The sequence below is a fragment of the Fundulus heteroclitus genome, unplaced genomic scaffold (genome assembly GCF_011125445.2).
Source record: "Fundulus heteroclitus isolate FHET01 unplaced genomic scaffold, MU-UCD_Fhet_4.1 scaffold_132, whole genome shotgun sequence".
NCBI classification, from domain to species: Eukaryota; Metazoa; Chordata; class Actinopteri; order Cyprinodontiformes; family Fundulidae; genus Fundulus; species Fundulus heteroclitus.
The window spans coordinates 50,892-68,326 of NW_023396544.1; the positions used below are offsets into that span (position 1 = coordinate 50,892).

General features: G+C 37.6%; 1 protein-coding gene across 1 annotated transcript in view; it reads right to left on the reverse strand.

Moving 5' to 3' along the window:
• Nucleotides 1-17,435, reverse strand: part of LOC105923329 (serine protease hepsin) — a gene marked incomplete in the record, with an annotated part of 52,360 nt that overhangs the window by 3,628 nt on the left and 31,297 nt on the right. Inside the window, 7 exon segments of the mRNA XM_036129050.1 lie at nt 526-716; nt 904-1,069; nt 1,294-1,334; nt 1,502-1,621; nt 2,548-2,677; nt 3,500-3,541; nt 3,693-3,800. Coding sequence (XP_035984943.1) covers nt 526-716; nt 904-1,069; nt 1,294-1,334; nt 1,502-1,621; nt 2,548-2,677; nt 3,500-3,541; nt 3,693-3,800 — 798 coding nt within the window.

A 17,435-nucleotide genomic window follows, 5' to 3' on the forward strand; every position in this document is an offset into this window, starting at 1 on the left:
TGCAAAAATAGTGAATAAACCAGTATTATATGAGTTTGTTTGTCATCCAAGCACCCAGGCTGGACTTTCATCCATCCATTTTCCAACGCGCTTATCCCTATTGGGGTCGTGAGGGATGATGGTGCCAGCTGAGGCGGGGTATATCCAAGACAGGTCGCCAGTCTATCAGGACAATTTATAACAGGAGCAGAGTGGTTAAATCCCCTGGGCCAGAGGTCCAAAGATTTCTGGCACAACTTCACCGGTCCCCTAAGTACATGGAGAGGGTCAAATGTCTGGTGAAGACTCTAGCAACACTCAAACTACTGGGGAACAACTTCATTAGCTGACTAACGCCTTTCAAATTGTGGCCTTTATCAGTACTTCAAGCGTTACTAGAGTCTCCACTTTACCAAACCCAAAAGGTCGGCTAATGCAGCGCTGTAACTAAATCATTGTGTTTTATAAATATGATGATTATTATTACTATTATTATTATTATAAAATAAAACACACGAAAAAGCTCCTTTTTTTACAATGTCTTACCATTGAAAGTGAGCGGTTGTGTGAGGGAGAGCACTGCAATGTCTCTGCTGTTGTCATCAATGTTGGTGTCTACAAAGGGCAGGTAGCTACTGTGGTAAACAATGGTCTTCACTTCTACCACGTTAGCATTGACAGGTTTGTTGTAGATGGAGCCCAGCAGCACACGCCATCGATTGATAAAACGGTTGCGCCTTGGGTGGAATAAGTAAAAAATAAATAGTTTTCCTAGGCTCTCCACACATCAATACATATCAAAACACCTCAAAATGTCGTCATATTATTTAAAAATTGAATATACTTATACATTATTTGTGAAACAATGTTTTACAAGTTCTAAACACACAAAATGTCCAACTCAGAAGTTGTTGCCTCACTTACTCTGGGAAGCAGTGAGCAGCAGAAACAATCCAGCGATCTGAGATGATGGATCCTCCACACTGGTGAATGCCATCATACTGTAAGCTAACCTGCCAGGGCCAGCTGCCCTGCCTTGCATCCACACCCCCAACTATACGGTCTGCAGCAAAACTTCGCCTGCCACAGTCTGCAAAAGAGAGAAAAGAAATAAATTTAGAAATAAAAAATTTTCGAGGTAAGAAAATGCAGAATCTAAACAAACACGGTCAAAAAGAGACAGCATGTGCAAAAACATGGTATTCTGTGAGCTACAATGCAGCATGTAGACAAGGATGAAGGGTAGGTGTAAGGTAGCAACATTTAAAGTGGGCCAGTATGCCACCCAGAATGAATGGTGGCCTGACATCTCACCTTGGCATAACACTGTAAGAACCTCCCCACTCTCACAGGCACTAAAAGACAACCAGAGATACATAAACACAAGTAAAAAGAAATATGCAACTTTCTTACATGGTAAAGGAGAGTAAATTCATACTAATAATAAAAAATACAAAGTAAGACAACAGAGGGGGCACTGTAAGAGACAGATTAGGAGATAAAGTACAGCGGTGTTAGTTACCATGGGTACAATGAGTCTTTGATTTTCTTTCCGTAGCTCAGCTCTTCCTGCCGGACACAGAAGAAGTCTCCAACATCAACACTGGCTTCTGGCACTGATGTGACAGAGTAATTCACCACACTGGAACAAACACAAACTCTAATCACGTATTATGTCTCATATATCATTGTATTAAATTACTGTAGTATTTTTCATAGATTTGAAAATTATGAATATATGGTTTCTGAATTTAAGTGAGAGTAATATTCCTCAGGTATTTGTCATTTCTACATTATAGCAGGAGTTTGCATCGATAATAAACAAGTAATTAACCTACCTCAGATAAATAAAAATAGTTTGGAATCTGATTTTATGGGAATGCTTTTAGGAAAAAGTAAAATGATTTTTATTCTGACAGAGATTATTGTGGAATGAGATTTGTGTCAGTAAAATAAATGTATAAAAAATAAAAATCATTGTACACAAAACAGTTAAAAACAGCCATAAAATCTGGTTTCTTCATGTTGAAAATTGTAACTGTTTCTGTTTAAGGTCTAAAAATTTGTAAATTAACATTTTACCATTTGTTAAAGCCTAAATCAGATTGGAAGCTCTGAGGCTGTGTGCATGTTCACAGATGTTATATGGAGGTGTTTAAATGGCAGCTTTGGCTACATATGCATAAACAAATCTGTTTGTGAACCACCCCCCACCTCTCCTCCCGTTTTCTAACAAATCTGATCACTCCCTGCAGTCAAACAACCTTTAGTCTGTTTTTTTTAACTAGCAAGCAAAAACATATTAAGTTTTTGTTATTAAGAAATAATTCCTAAAATATTGTTTTAGATGTTTATGTTCTGAATAGGAACTAATGACTGTTTTATAAACTCTGCATTAATAAGTTTGGTGTTTTCTGCAGACTCTGATACATAAAGTTTAGACTCAACTCAAAGTTATTTCTAAATAGATTTGCAACAAACAAATTCCATTGTTATCACATCCATAAAACCAGTTCATGCATTAAAAATGCCTTGGAAATATATGAGGTCCCATATAAATGATCTCACCTGACAAATCCAACTTCCTCACAACTGATGCTAGCAAGAAGTTCGTTGGCTGAAGAGGAACACACCTGACGCCACCTCTTCTGAGCAGAGTCGAACACTCTGAGATGTTGGTCGGGCGAATTTACCTGAACTGGAGATGAAATGGAGATGACTTTACAGTAACATTTTATTTTTCGTATTCTTTAGATAAATTAATCAACAATTAAAAACAAATAGCTTTACAGTAGACAACAAAACATATGATTCTATAATTATGTTTGTGATTTAATATAACAGACACATTGGTTGTCAATAAAGGCCTTTACTGGTTTTAGTAAATAGCTCTCTGTAGTGCCAAACCTGAAGGTAAAAGTCTATGCAATTTTTTGTGCAGGATGTGTGGGTTCTGCAAAGATATTAGCTGCTGTTTTACTGAAGCTAGACTTCTACAAGTCCTGGATGGAGGAAAGGCCCACCCTTATGATCTTCCCTGCAGACCAAATTGTCTGTTGCAGTTTAAACCTGTAATGTTTTGTGGATGTGCCAAACCACACATGGATGGATGTTTTTTGGAAGTCCAACTGGATATCCGTTTTCTTGAGTGGGTGGAGCTCCAAGTGGTTCTGACCACACCAGTGGACCAGCTAATCCATCTCCGGTCTGTGTGCAGAATCATCGCTTGTGGTTGGATGTAAACAGTGGCCAGAATAAACCAGGAGAAACCACCAACGTAGACCTCAGTGAAGGTGGGGTTGATATAAATTGAAGGAAAATGGCCTATAGAGGACTGTCTGATGTTCAGGAGATTCTCTCTAGGGAAAGTTATCACCAAATGGTGGCAGAGGGCAGAGTAACCACTCTAAAACTTGCAATAAACAATGGAGCGCAGGGCCAAGCCTGCCATCTGTGGCACCATCTTGGATCAAACAAAAATGACTAATTTTAATTAATCTTGGTGTCTTATATCACTTACCATCATACAGTCCTGTGTCCTCATCCATGGTGCAGTATGTAACTACAGAAATATGATTAAAAAGAGCAGGCCATTAGGTTTTAATTGGAAATCATGTAAAAACATCAGGAAATATTGAAAGCTGCCAGTTATTCTTGTCATATTCATGGAGAAACGTGTTATATGATTAGCTATGAAAGAAAAATAGTCTGACCTACGACCCAGACAGCAGCTCCTATGGCGCCAATGGTCATGATTGTTGCACAAACGCCCATCACACGCCAGGGTGTCAACACACAGGTCAGAGAGATACCCCTGCTCCCTACACACACACACACACACAGACACACACACACACAATTGACATACAAATCAGTTTGTTTGTTTTTTATGGAAAAGCCACTGCACATACACATACATACACAGTATGTATAAAAGGACAGAATTTTTCCCACTGTCTGACATGAAGTAAGACAAAATATTTTTGCCAGAATAATAAAATAAAATTTTGAGTCCCATTTCCTGATAGAACTGAGTCAGGTTTGTAGGCCACCTTTTTCATACACACATTTCTGAACAGCTCCACAACATGATGCTACCATCACTATAATTCACAGTCAGAAAGGCGTTCTCATGCTCATGAGGATATCCAACCCCATTATTACCAACAGTGGGGCTCCTTAAGGTTGTGTCCTTAGTCCTTTTCCTCTACATGCTGTACACCAATGACTGTATGAGGTCATCACCACTTTTTATAAATACTCAGGTGATACTGCAATTCTCGCTCTCCCCAACACTCCACAATATGTTCTAGACTATCAGAGATCAGTCATGCATTTCACACATTGGTGTAAAGACAATTATCTCTACATTAACTCTGACAAAACAAAGGAAATTATTTTTAACACACATACTCTTAGTGCAAACAGTGTTTCCATCAATGGCAACATAATAGAGCAGGTAACTACATTTAAATATGTTGGACTCACTCTGGAAATTTTTTTACCTTTGAACATCTTACCAAAGATCGTAAACATTGTCAACACAGACTATATGTCCTTCACACGCTTAGTACCCTTCATGTTGCAGCTAATCATCTGCTGTTACTGTATTTGAGTATTATTCTATTTTCTATATTCTATTCAGTCTTTTTTGCTGTACTGTCCTACCTGGGGTTTTTTTTTTACACCATGTTGTCAGTCGTAAATAGAAATAGGTTCCTCAAAATCATTTTAATTGCAACAAAAATAATTTGTTCCCCCACACCAAACATCACAGAACTCAATGGCCCGTCTCGCCAAATCAACAGTTTTGGAAACTGAGCTCCAGTGTAAAGTAAGCTTAGCTTTTTCCTGAAATACTATAAATACTGTGTTTTATGTACTTTTAAAAAAAACATTCAAATGTCAGACTAATGTTTAATTTAGACAAGAAAAGTTCTGTACTCCAAGCAGCCCTAAAGACTGCCCCAATGGGAGGAGGCAGGCAGTTCATGTACTGGCACAAAGTGAAGAGTACAAATGGCAGATTTAATCAATAGTCTAAAGTCTAGCATTTACCCACCACGCAAGAACAAACTCTTAAAACTAGGATATAGTGCCATGTCAGGCCCAAGTGCACAGTGTAAGAGTATTTAATTTCATCTCTTTATTGGCTAGACAAAAGTTTTCAGATGAATATGTCAGGTAATCTGCTTTTAATAACAATCAGGTGTGTCTGTTCATTGACTCTTTAAGAGGGGATTTTATGCCGTATATTAAAGGTCAGCCACTATCACTTTCTCACTTTACACTACCTCCAATTTACACAAACTAGCAGCCAGTATCAATATTAAGGTTAGAGCAACAGAGCAGACAATAGCCGGGGCCTGGGATAACACCTCTTAACACAGATACATTAAATCACATCCCACAGCTTGAGTGGCAAATTTGATAATTCAGCACAGCTAAATCTTTCTCCCTACTGCTCTGTCATCTTCTGGAAAGGACAAAGGAAGGAAATTTAGCTCACTTGTGTTGCTTTAAACCTTTAACAAATCTCTTTTTACTCTTCAGAGTCCAACTTCAGATGTGGAGGTATGAATGAATCTTCAGAAAGCAACGAAAACAAACTTTAAGTGGGCATTAATCGCATATAATTTTTGACAGATTTATGATGATTAGCGTCCACACCATTACAGTTTTTTAACAGATTATCTATAAAACATGCATGAATAATATGTACAAAATTCCTTTACTTTCTACAGATGGATTTGTTTGTTAGAACAAATAAATATGACAGATGTGCTCAAACAAAACAGATGATCTATATTCTCATCCCAGTTTCTATGCACCTGGACATGTAGTGCTGGTGTAGAAGTCTAGAATCGAGCTTCTGCTCAAGGACGCAGCGTGCTGAAGTACATCTGTTATTAATGCTATTCGTTCAGGTTTACTGTGTTTTTAAATGTATTCCTCCTCTTCTGGCTGAAATATTACTTTTTGAGATAACTATTTCCTCTGGTTTTGGACGCTGCGCAGCTGGAAGGCTGCGGTTACTTTTCACATTTTTGGATAGTTATGATGCATAACCAAGTAAGGTGTGTGTCTGTTTTTTACATCCAAAAGGACCTGACTACAAAGGAGATGATTGTAGATTTCAACAGATGGATGAATGGGTCAAACCCTATTCCCATCATATATGAAGAAGTGATGGAGGAGTAGAGATACCTCGGTGTTCACCTGGACAGCAGAGGGAACTGGAGATACAACTACAAGAAGGGACAGAGCAGACTGCAGTTGTTGAGCAAGCTGAGGTCCTTCAGTGTTTGCAGCACGATGCAGCAGATCTTCTCTAAGTCTATTCTTTTCTTGGGATAGCAGCATCACACCCACTGACTTAAAAAAAAGCTCAATAAGCTGATAAAAACCCTAAGGCTGACTCTGTTCTGTGGACTCCTCTAAAACCCTTGGAGATGACTGTGCAAAGAAGGATTCTTCATTAAATGAAGAACATCATGAACCAGTGTTGTATAGTAATGAAGTAAAAATACTTCACTACTGTACTTAAGTATATTTTAGAGTACTTAATACTTTTCTCGAGTATACATTTTTTTTGATAACTTTTACTTTTACTTCACTATATTTCTGAACTTAATTGCATACTTTTACTCCAATACATTTTCAATGTTTGGTTTAGTTACTCGTTACAAAAACAGAGAGAGAGAGAGACTCACGCACGCAAGTGTTTTGACCCCACCTACTGATTGACTGCGACAAAGTCGGGACTTGCCTGGGTTTGTTCATAACCACCAACAGGACAAGAAGCTGGTTCAGTGGTACAGCAGGTTAAATTAACCTTGTGGTATAGGTAAAGTATCTAATAGCAGAGAGTCCTAATTTTCTTAACTAAATGATACCTGCAGCTGTATCTATTAGCAGGTTTACCACTTCCTGTAGGTTAACTGGACCTGGTTTATCACTTAACCATGTTCTTAGTATACACTCCCTGGTCTAAATTTTGCCTGCACTTGGTTGTGCACAATTTTAAAGTGTATAGCACTGAACTTACTTGAAGAAGGAAAACTGAAAGCTTACATAAAGGTTGTATTTTCTGTCAAAACTTGGTCTAAATTTCTCCTACACTTGGTTGTTTATATTATTTTAAGGGAATTTGACTTTCAAGGTTTACCAACATCCAAAAAATGTTATTCAAACTGCATTTGCTTTGTTTTACTTTTTACTTATACTTTTTATTACATTACTTGAGTACATCTATTTTCACAGTAATTTTCATACTTAAGTACAAGACATTTCAGATACGTTAAGACTTTTACTCAATTAACATTTCAGTCAGTGACTTGGACTTTTACCAAAGTCATATTTTAGAGAGGTACTTATACTTTTACTTGATTCCGATATTTCAGTACTTTATACAACACTGTCATGAACAACCCAGAACATGACCATTATACAACCACAGAGTGTCTTCAATCAGAGGCACAAAAAAAAATGGTGGACTCATAAGACTGGTAAGCTGGAAGTCCATGATCTGTCCAAGTACTGTGACATAAAACAAAACAGAAAAATGAAAGACTTGATAAATTTGACCCAGAAAGATATCTACGCCCTCCTGGACAGACTAAATTCTAAATTCTTGCACTCCTGGCTGGAAACTCCAAGTACACAATAAAATTTATTTAAGGGCTAAGGAAGTGGATTTTTCATGCTACATATGTCAGAAATAAACATGTTCACATGAATATGTACAAAGAAAATGCACAATGACATTACAGTAGCACCCTCAGGGCCAGTTTATACAATTTATCTGCAAAAAAGGTTGATTTTGTGGTGAATTACACTCTAAAAGGGCCTAGTCACATACTATGACTTTACAAACTTTTACACCTGTAGCTCACTCTGGTTGCACAGAAAAGTTTCCTCATTATATTATCACACCATGTTGGCTAATTATATTTTATGTTCCGTGTTACACTTTGTTTTGGCTGCATTTGTTAGTAAACAAAGCACTTTTGTGTGCATTTACCATAACGAGACCACGTGACCAGAAGCACCATATTGCACATGCGCACAATGAGTAAACAAGAAGCAATGAAGCCGAGTAAGCCAGCAATGCCCAGTAAAGGTGCAAAAGTTAAGACCCCCCCACCACCATCATCACCCCCTCCATCAATGTGTTTTCCATTACATCACAAATAAAAGCCATTCTAGTCAGTAGGGCATTTTCCACAAGCTTCATGGTGCTACGGCATGACAGAGAGCCCTCCTTCTTCATCAGGCAGAAATACAGATTGAGTCTATTTGTGATGGATGACGGAGCGAAAAGCATCAGATGAAAGCACATTTTGCAATGAAATGTCTTTACCCCGAAGCCGGCTTAACCCTAACCACGCTGAGCTGTCACTTTATAATACACTTTATTGCAACACACTCCAATGAAAACATTTATCCCATCGCCTTGGGGAGCAGTGAGCTGCCACTGTGCCACGCCCAGGGAGCAATCTGGGGATAAGGGTCATGCTCAGGGGGCCAGAATGGCAGTCTGTGGGAGTTGAACTCAGAACCTCTGAGAAAGAAAGCACAATACTCACACCAGTAGTTGCAGCAATTGACACCGTCTTGCTTTCTGATAGTCAATGGAACTGCTGGCAGATGGAGCAACAATGTTTATGCCTGCTGATTTTGCCTTGAAAAAAAATGTTTCAAGCACAAAAAGGACTAAGGAAACACTATCAGGATGAACACTTGGTGTATATTATTTTATTAGAAGATGAATATATAGTTTGGTGTGTTTTCTTTTTATGGTCTAAATACGTATGCCCCTTACGTAAACTACTATAAAAGGACTAATGTTAGGAGAAGGAGTCAGAGTGTTTTCACTTTTTGTGTTTCTTATCTGTGACGATCAAGCTCCTAAGGACCACTAATATATCATGTTAGAACATCTTGAAATGATTGAAATGTGACAACTGGTGTGTTAAATATGCCTTTTGACATAAACAGATTTCTGTTGCAACAAAATAACTCCATCCTTTTATTTTCCAGATCAGCTTAATCCTGTTTAAGGCTGCTGGGTGGCCGGGGGCTACTGTAGTCCAGAAATCAATCAGTGCTGTACACCTTTGAAAAATCCATGCAGACACACTGAACAAACAATGACGCACACACATGCGCTGTTACACAATTTAGAGCTGCCAGCTAAACCAAGTTACATGGTCTGAAACTGTGTGTGAAAGCCAGTACCCAGAGAAAAACAGAACAAACACGGGGAGGACATGCCAACTGCACATAAAGCAGCTCCAGTCGAGACTTTTACCACCAGCCTTCTACACTCCTGATCAAAACCTTAAGACTAGTTAAAAGAAATTCATGAATTTGCAGTTTGCAACGTTGGATCTTAAGAAGGCTCAAAGTAGTTATATTGTTGTTTTCAATAAATTGCCTGCTCACAACTTTTTGTCTCTTGTTCCCATTTCTTCTTTTTGCATTTTGAAGCTCTACTTAGAACCTTCTTAAGAATAAATTTTTTTAACTGGTCTTTAGATTTAGCGTAGCTCCCAGACAGCAGTGCTAACCAGCAGAGACACAGGGAAACATATTCATGTGGTCCAAACTATCAGAAGTGTCTTCTTGGATGTGTGCTGTTAAGTTTTACACTACTGGACTCACCACTGTCATTCAATGGCTTTTCTTTATTTTATCCATCATTGCAGATACATATTGAAGACATCAGAATTATAACTCAAAAGTGTATAGAATTATGTATCAAACACAGAATTGAGAAACATCTTGTATATTTTAGACTAAACTACAGATTTTCTGTCCGATTAGGGTCTCTGAAGTTTTCTTTTCCTTCTTCCTCAAGATTTATACGTGCATGTTTATACTCATGCTAACCTTTATGCTTAGTCAAGCAATGTGAACAGATAATTTTTTTGTCTTACTATGCATTGCTTTCTCCCAACAACTTTAGAATGTCAAACATATTTTTATTTTGGATTGTTCCATTAAGATATTGCATAGAATCCTGAAACATGTTGGCTTTTATTCCCAGTTTTAAGACAGCCAAATGATATAAAGGGATTGAATCACTTTAGTTTGGTGCGTAACACGAGCAATCTGTGGTTTAGATTACTAAACAACAATAATTTTAATTAAAAGCTTCAAGTGAGCAGAACTCAATTCTCATCAACTCATTGTTTATACTCATTTTAAATAAATGCTGTAAACTCTTAGATAAAAAAAAGGCTTCATCACTTAAAATATTTACGTTGAGTCTGCACATAAAAAAAATAAGTATTTGAAAGAGGTGGAGACTTGTGCAGATAAGTTTAAACTCATTGGCTGATTTTTTGGCCATGGGTGTGGCCAGACAAAACCATGAGCAAAGTTGCTGTTATGATTAATTAGATGTATTTAATATTAGACACTATAGGATTTCCTAAGATGTCAAACACTGTGATCTGCTGGTTGTTTAATGAATCAAATATAAAGTTAAAGAGTCCAAGTATTCTGAAGAATAAGTCTTGTCAAATTGCAAATGCAGAATTACATAATTAACAACATGGAAACATAATAAGGAAACATGTTCCATCTCTCTCTCTCTATATATATAGAGATGCATGTTGTTTGTATATCTGGAGCGTGTAACGAAAATAATTTCCCCCTGTGATTATTTCTGATTCTGATAAACATTTGGACAGAATGGACACCTGGGTATCCCTGGAGCCAAGCTATTCCACACTCTAACATTGACATGTATCCCAAACACAACATGGGAAAGATTGACCAATCCTGGATTAGGTCCTTGCTGATCTATATAAACTGACATAAGCCAGAGGTTTGATACTCTTTCTTCCGGATCTTACGCTGCCCGACATTGTTTTATGAGCGTCCAGTACCGAAGCTGTGCCCTTCCTCTGGCTTGTTAGATTAAATATAAAAGTAGGGTTTCTATTTCAAGAGTAATTTTATTACTAAAGTCTACAATAGAGAAGACAATTTTTAGCAGGAGAACCTGGGAGAACCGCAGCAAGGTACTGTTAATTCTTACATTATCTTGTACTCTCGTTTTCCTCTACTCTATTTTTCTCTCTACTTTTAGCATTTTGTCTCATCTTTCTTTCTTTCTTTCTTTCTTTCTCTTTTACCTTTCTGTTTCTGTCATCAAATCTATTATCAGTGCTTTTGGCTAGCAGGCGGCTGCCAACTCCTGCTGGAAAAGGAAATCCGCATCTCGATAAAGTTTTTTGCCAGAGGGAAAGATTAAATGATCACAGGTTCTTGGTAGACAGCTGTGCTGACACTGAACTTATGAAAACTCAGTGGAACACCAGAAGATGAAATGGCTTCTTAAGTCACCACTAACTGGGGGAACTTTAAACCTCAAGAAACTTCGATTCTGTTCCTCTCTAGTCTTTTCCCAGATTCTGGGACCTTGATTTCCAAATTACTTTCCTGTGAAAAGAGGACTTTTAGGAGTGGCCTTAAAGCAAAGTCAACAGTTGTGGTTGTCTGTCCTTCACAATAATCTCAAAGCAGTGGTTATCTATGTAGCTTGTGCATCCATTTCAACAATACATCTATCTCCCTTCCACTCAACTTTCAATTAATATGCATTGATACAGCACATTGAGAGTAGGCAGCTTGTGCTTCCTTGTGAAGGATGTCAGTGACAGTCCATGGGACCCCTGTAAAGTCAGCAGTTATATACAAGCCTTAATGTAACATTTCTGTATCATAAATACTTTTATTGGAATAATGTAATACTCTGAGGAAGATCATTTTAGATTTGCATTTGTAAGCCTTTTTCATCAGGAAAAACTTAAAATATGTCAGTCTGTATAAGCTGTATCCAGAAAATATCAATTTTTTTTTTTTATGTAATTACTGAAATAAGTGAACACTTCTATTGAGATACAAATGCACTGTAACGGCACTAGTTTGAAATTTAAAATCATTTTCTAAACCAGCTTGCTTATTGTAAACCGCAGTGGCATCTTAGTCAAATACATATTTATATTCACCGTACGTTTCATAAAACTCAAACTGCTCCCGCCTCCCTCTGCAGCCATTTCACCCTTTCCTCCAGTCTCCTCTTTGGGCCTCTCTCCAAACAATAATTCACCATCGTAACAGTATCAAGCTGCACTGTGGTCCTAAAGAGATGGCGAACACGCTGACAGGAAACCCGTACAATACGGAATAAAATGGAGGGGAACATGGTGTATATTTGATCAATGATAGTGGCACCTATTATCAGCAGGACATTCTAGTGCTGTGGTTGATATTCTGTTTGGCTGGAAATGCCACAGACTTCCCTCCACACGTCCTCGGTCCCAACGTATTTACTCTAATAGCAGGAGTGCACCCACCTCGTTCTAAATATTCTCTCAGTTTTCTATCTCCCCCTGCTTTTGTCCCCACACTCCTCCTCCTTAACTCCACAGAACAAGCTGTTTTTGTCTATCTTTGATTGAGACCACCATGGCCTTTGTGTGTATTTGTGTGTCAGAATCAGATTTACTGGCCAAGGTTGGGCGCAAAAGCAAGAAATTTGACTTTAGTTTTGTCCAGTAACGGCAAAAACTGAAATCAAATGACTAAAAATCTACTAAGAAACTGGATTTTCTATGGTAAAATTCAATAACAGGTAGATTAATAAAGCTTGATCAGAAGACGTAAGCTAAAAAGAGAATGTGATATTGGAACAAATCTCTACACATTCAACATGACACTAACAAGGTGAAGGGAAAAATAAAGTTTGTGTTACTTTTAACGCAGAGTAAACTGTGAAACACTGGGTTAATCCAACAGTGGTATCCAAGGCAAGGCAAGGCAAATTTATTTGTATAGCACATTTCAGTACAGAGACAATGCAAAGTGCTTTACATGAATAAAATACAGGGAAAAACAGAGTTGTCATGATTTGTTATTGGTTTATTTTGTACTTCTTTCTATTTTACCGATTCTGTCTTAGGTTTAGGTTCTGTTTAAGTTTTGATTTATGGAATAGTTTGAGTTTTGTTGTGGTTTGCTTTTGTTCTTTATTTTATATTATCAGTCAGGGTTCTGCAAGCTTTTAGTTCTGTTCACCTCCCTGTTTTCACCCAATCAGTTGTCACTCCCCTATCAGCAGACACCAACCTATCAGTTCCGTTCTGTCAGTCACTTCCCTGCCTCTGATTAGTTCCACCTGTTTTCCTGTAATTAGTTTCTACTCAATTCACCTGCTCACTCCCCTACTTATACCTGCCTCGGTCTCCTGCACTCGGCCAGATCATTGTTTTTCATGCCTATTGGTGAGTCTCGTCCAGCATTCCCCGTACTCTGTTTGCCTGTAGACCTGACCCAATTAGCCTTTGGAGTTCTGAGCCAGCCTGACCCCGATTCTCCTGTTTTTGATTTAGTCTTACCATTTATCAGTTTTGGATAGTGATGGTGAGATGAAGCCTCATGAGGCATTGAACCACTTGAGCCAACTGGTTCGAGAAAGGGTTCATTTCTTGGAGCTTCATGTGCACACGGAACCACGTGGAGGAGGGAGGGAGAGGAGCAAGCGCTGAGGCACAGAAATACGGTGCATGTGGTTAAAAAATGCAGAATTAATAAAAACGAAACTTATAAACAGACCAAGTGGCGTTTTAAACTGCATCTGGTTAGCAGAACTGTTTTATGATCCAGCGTGCAGCCATGACTGGTTTTGAATGAAACGGTCATCTGGCAAACTCTGAGCCACTTCCCAAAGCAGTCACGTGGTACAGCCGGGCAGCGAGGCTTCGGCCGTCACCGTTTTCGGCTCCTCCCCTAAAAGAAGCAAGCTTCGATACGCGCTTTAAGGAAACGCACGCTCCATTACTCGACACACGCCTCGAAGCCTCGGCACATCACGTAACATCACTAGTTTTGGACTATTTTGGTTTTTGAGCTATGTTGTTCATGTTTTGGCTAGATGCCCATTTAAGTTCTGTCTGATCGTTTTTTCGTTAATAAATTTCCTTTAAATATCATCTGCTTGTCCGGCCTGAATACTGGGTCCTTCTGTCCCCGTTCTTGACAAGAATAAAAGCAAGTAGGAATAAAATGTAGAAACAAAATAGAACATGGAAAACTAAAAACTAAAAGCAAACATTAAAAACAGTTGGACTACAAACTTATTCTAAACAAATGGGTTTTTAATCTTGATTTAAAAGAACTCTCACTCTTTCAGCACTTTTACAGTTTTCTGGAAGTTTGTTCCAGATAATTGGAGCATAGGAACTAAATGCTGCTTCTCCGTGTTTGGTTCTGGTTCTAGGTATGCAGAGAAGGCTGAGGCCAGAAGACCTTAGTGGTCTGGAGGGTTGATACACTGACAATAAGTCTGTGATGTATTTAGGTACTAAGCCATTCAGGGATTTATAAACTAACAGAAGTATTTTAAAGTGTAAAAATATGAGACGAAATGATTTAAACATTAGCCCAATCTACACAAATTAAAGGGGTAGTGCCTCTGTTCTGTTTTCAGTGTATGAACACAAAACCTGCCGTTATTCAGATTGCAATAAGCGTTCCAAGGGGCTTGTTTGTCCAATTAAAAGTGCCTTTTGGAAACAAAGACCTTTAAGCAGATATTAAACATACTATTCATTAAGCCCACAGTTCTGTGTTAAAATTTTGTTTTTATTGATCTGATGTAACTATCTAAGAATTTAGATGTGTTTTTAAAATTCTAATGGTAAATTAGTAATTGGTGAATTTATGTGGAAAATTGTCACTTTACAAAAGGTAATGCTTGAAAACACCAGACTGTAATTAATCTATATAATGGGTTTTTACTTGTTTCATAATGTAAATTGAGAGATCATACACTGTTACAAACAATGCTATCATATGATATATGAACTTTTCAACCATGCAAAGTCTTGCATGTTATTGCAATAAGGGAAATAAACGTGCTCAAAATGTTCTCAGGAATCAGGATAAGAATTTATTATTTACAGCTTGTTTAAAGGTGCCATCACTGTAAACCATTTCATGCAGTTAATATTGCTGCATATGTAAATTCTCCAAAGAATTTCATTAAAAAAATGTCAGTCCTCAGTAAAAGGGCTGGTTGCGGTACAAATATGAAGCTATTACCATAATTGGTAAATCGCTCAAACGCGGTGACTGTGCGGAGGAGAGCTCGTTCACCCGGGCAGGTACAGAAAAATCACAGCGCTGATATCCCGTGGATTTTGCAGTTACAAACACACCTTTCTTACAGTTGACAGCATTTAGAAATAAAATAAATTCACAGGTAATGACAGCGTTGTGGTCGCCACCTTCCATGGAGGGTTGTACCATTTTTACCAAAAATTTACATTGCAATATACTTCAACCATAATTGTGATTAACCACAAACAACAAAAATGGCCTGTAGATGCTTGTAAACCAGGACTATCTAAAACAAGAAATTTAACTGTTTTTCACCAATCAGATTATTATTCAAAAGAATAGCTTTTAGGAGAATCGCTTTAAATTGAGTTGGACAATCCTTGTTGAACACATAGTGCAAAGTGCAATCACCAAACAAGTCTATGTATTAAACAGTTTGACCAGTACCTAACGTTATGGTGAGATTCCTGAAAGTTTATTATTAAAAAAAAAGTATGCAAGGGTCACCATAGCCAGGACCTGTGAATTTGTCAAAATGGTGATGAGAATGGCAGAGAAAACTTGTTTGCAAATGTTTGCCTGGCTCTTAACACGGGGTACAGAGAATTGAATATGTTTCATCTGATATTAAGAAACAAAGGCAAATGGAATGGAGTTTGGCTTATTTTTTTTAGCCTGCGACAGTCGCACAGACAACTCTGACACCGCTCTGTTACTGATTTTTTTGCAGAGAATGTATTAATTTGCAGAAATTTTTTTTTTTAGTGTCGAGCTAATTGACCTCCAGAGTCTTACAGACCAAACAAGAGGAACAGATTGATTTGTTTCGGTTCATTCCAACCATAGAGGCCATGAAACTATCATGGAATGAAGTCAATGGGATTGCCAGAACCAAAATCCTCTTTATTAAGTCATGGTTATGCACAATCAAAGAATCTGACTTCAGTTACAGCAAATGTACAGGTTACAGCATACAGACATTTTGGAATACACATACAAACAGTATGTTTTTGTATAAAGAAAATAAAAATGGAGGTTGTGAGTCGTAAAAGTGCAATATACTTTCCTGTGGTCTTCAAGTATGAAAGGCAAACTAATTTAAATGTATTTGTGTTATATGCAAAGACATAAAGAGTAGGACATTTGCAAAAAAAGTTATCAATTATTTCATCTGCATTCAATGTTAATGCTTCAAAGAATGTCAGGCTGAATCAAAAATGAAAACTTTTTTACACCCTGAAGTTATTACCGTAGTTTATGGTACACTGAGAAAAAGAGCTCATATATACATTTTCAGTTGTTTCTGTCACATATCACGAGTCACATGTTTGCTACATCGGTGGTTTCTCAGAAAGGATAGTCTCTAATGTCATTATCATGCGATTGAAGTGTCTAACTTTGGTTTGAAAAGAAGCAGCTTGGACCGCATAAATGTGTCACAATCATTTACTTCTTTAAATATATGGAAGCTTCATTTTTCTCTGAAGAAAAACAAAATATCTATTGCTTTAAAAAAAGCTTTGAAAATTCTCAAAATGGTTTTGAGCCATAAACCTACTACTTGTCTTTTGAGCTTAAAATCCTTTCCAGGGTTCCTGCAAGTTTCAGTCAGTTAAAAGTAACACAATTTAAGACCTTTTTAAAGTCATTACTTTAAAAACTTAAGAACTTACTTACTCTGCATTTATCTAAGTTACAAACCTAAGTTACACCTTTATCCACCCAAGCGAGTTTATTGCTTTTAAACTGTGTGTACCAAGCTTCAACACCTTAAAGGTTATAACAACAAGTTTTTCATCAAAACGATAATTTTTCCAAAATTACACATCCACAGAACATCAAAAGTAGTGAAGAATGAAAGTATTAATTTTGCTGAAAAATAAATACACAGTATATAAATAACTATTTTTTTAAATTTTGACAGGGCCAGAATATATAAATATTTGCTTCTGGTTACGATGCCAACATCGATACAAAAGGATTCTGCACCAACTAGGAGTATTAGGTTCAAACATGTGATGTGAAGCTCAAGCGTTGCCAGATCCTAGTAGCTCTGTGGTAGCGCTGAGAAATGGTTTATTATCTGCATTACATTTCTCAGATTCAAACAGGCCAAAAAAGAAGCAAAATGAGGGTGAACATCGGTCAAGGTTTTGAGCGTTGGTGCCAACTTAAAAAAGCAAAGGGGCTCAGAAGGCACTTACTTCTCCTTCTGGAGAAGTAAGTTAAATGTTTCCTAAAGCTAACCTAAGGACCTGGCAACTGGCCGGCAAAGAGTACAACTGAAGGTTGGAACGAGAATGGTTGAGCAGGAGTGTGTT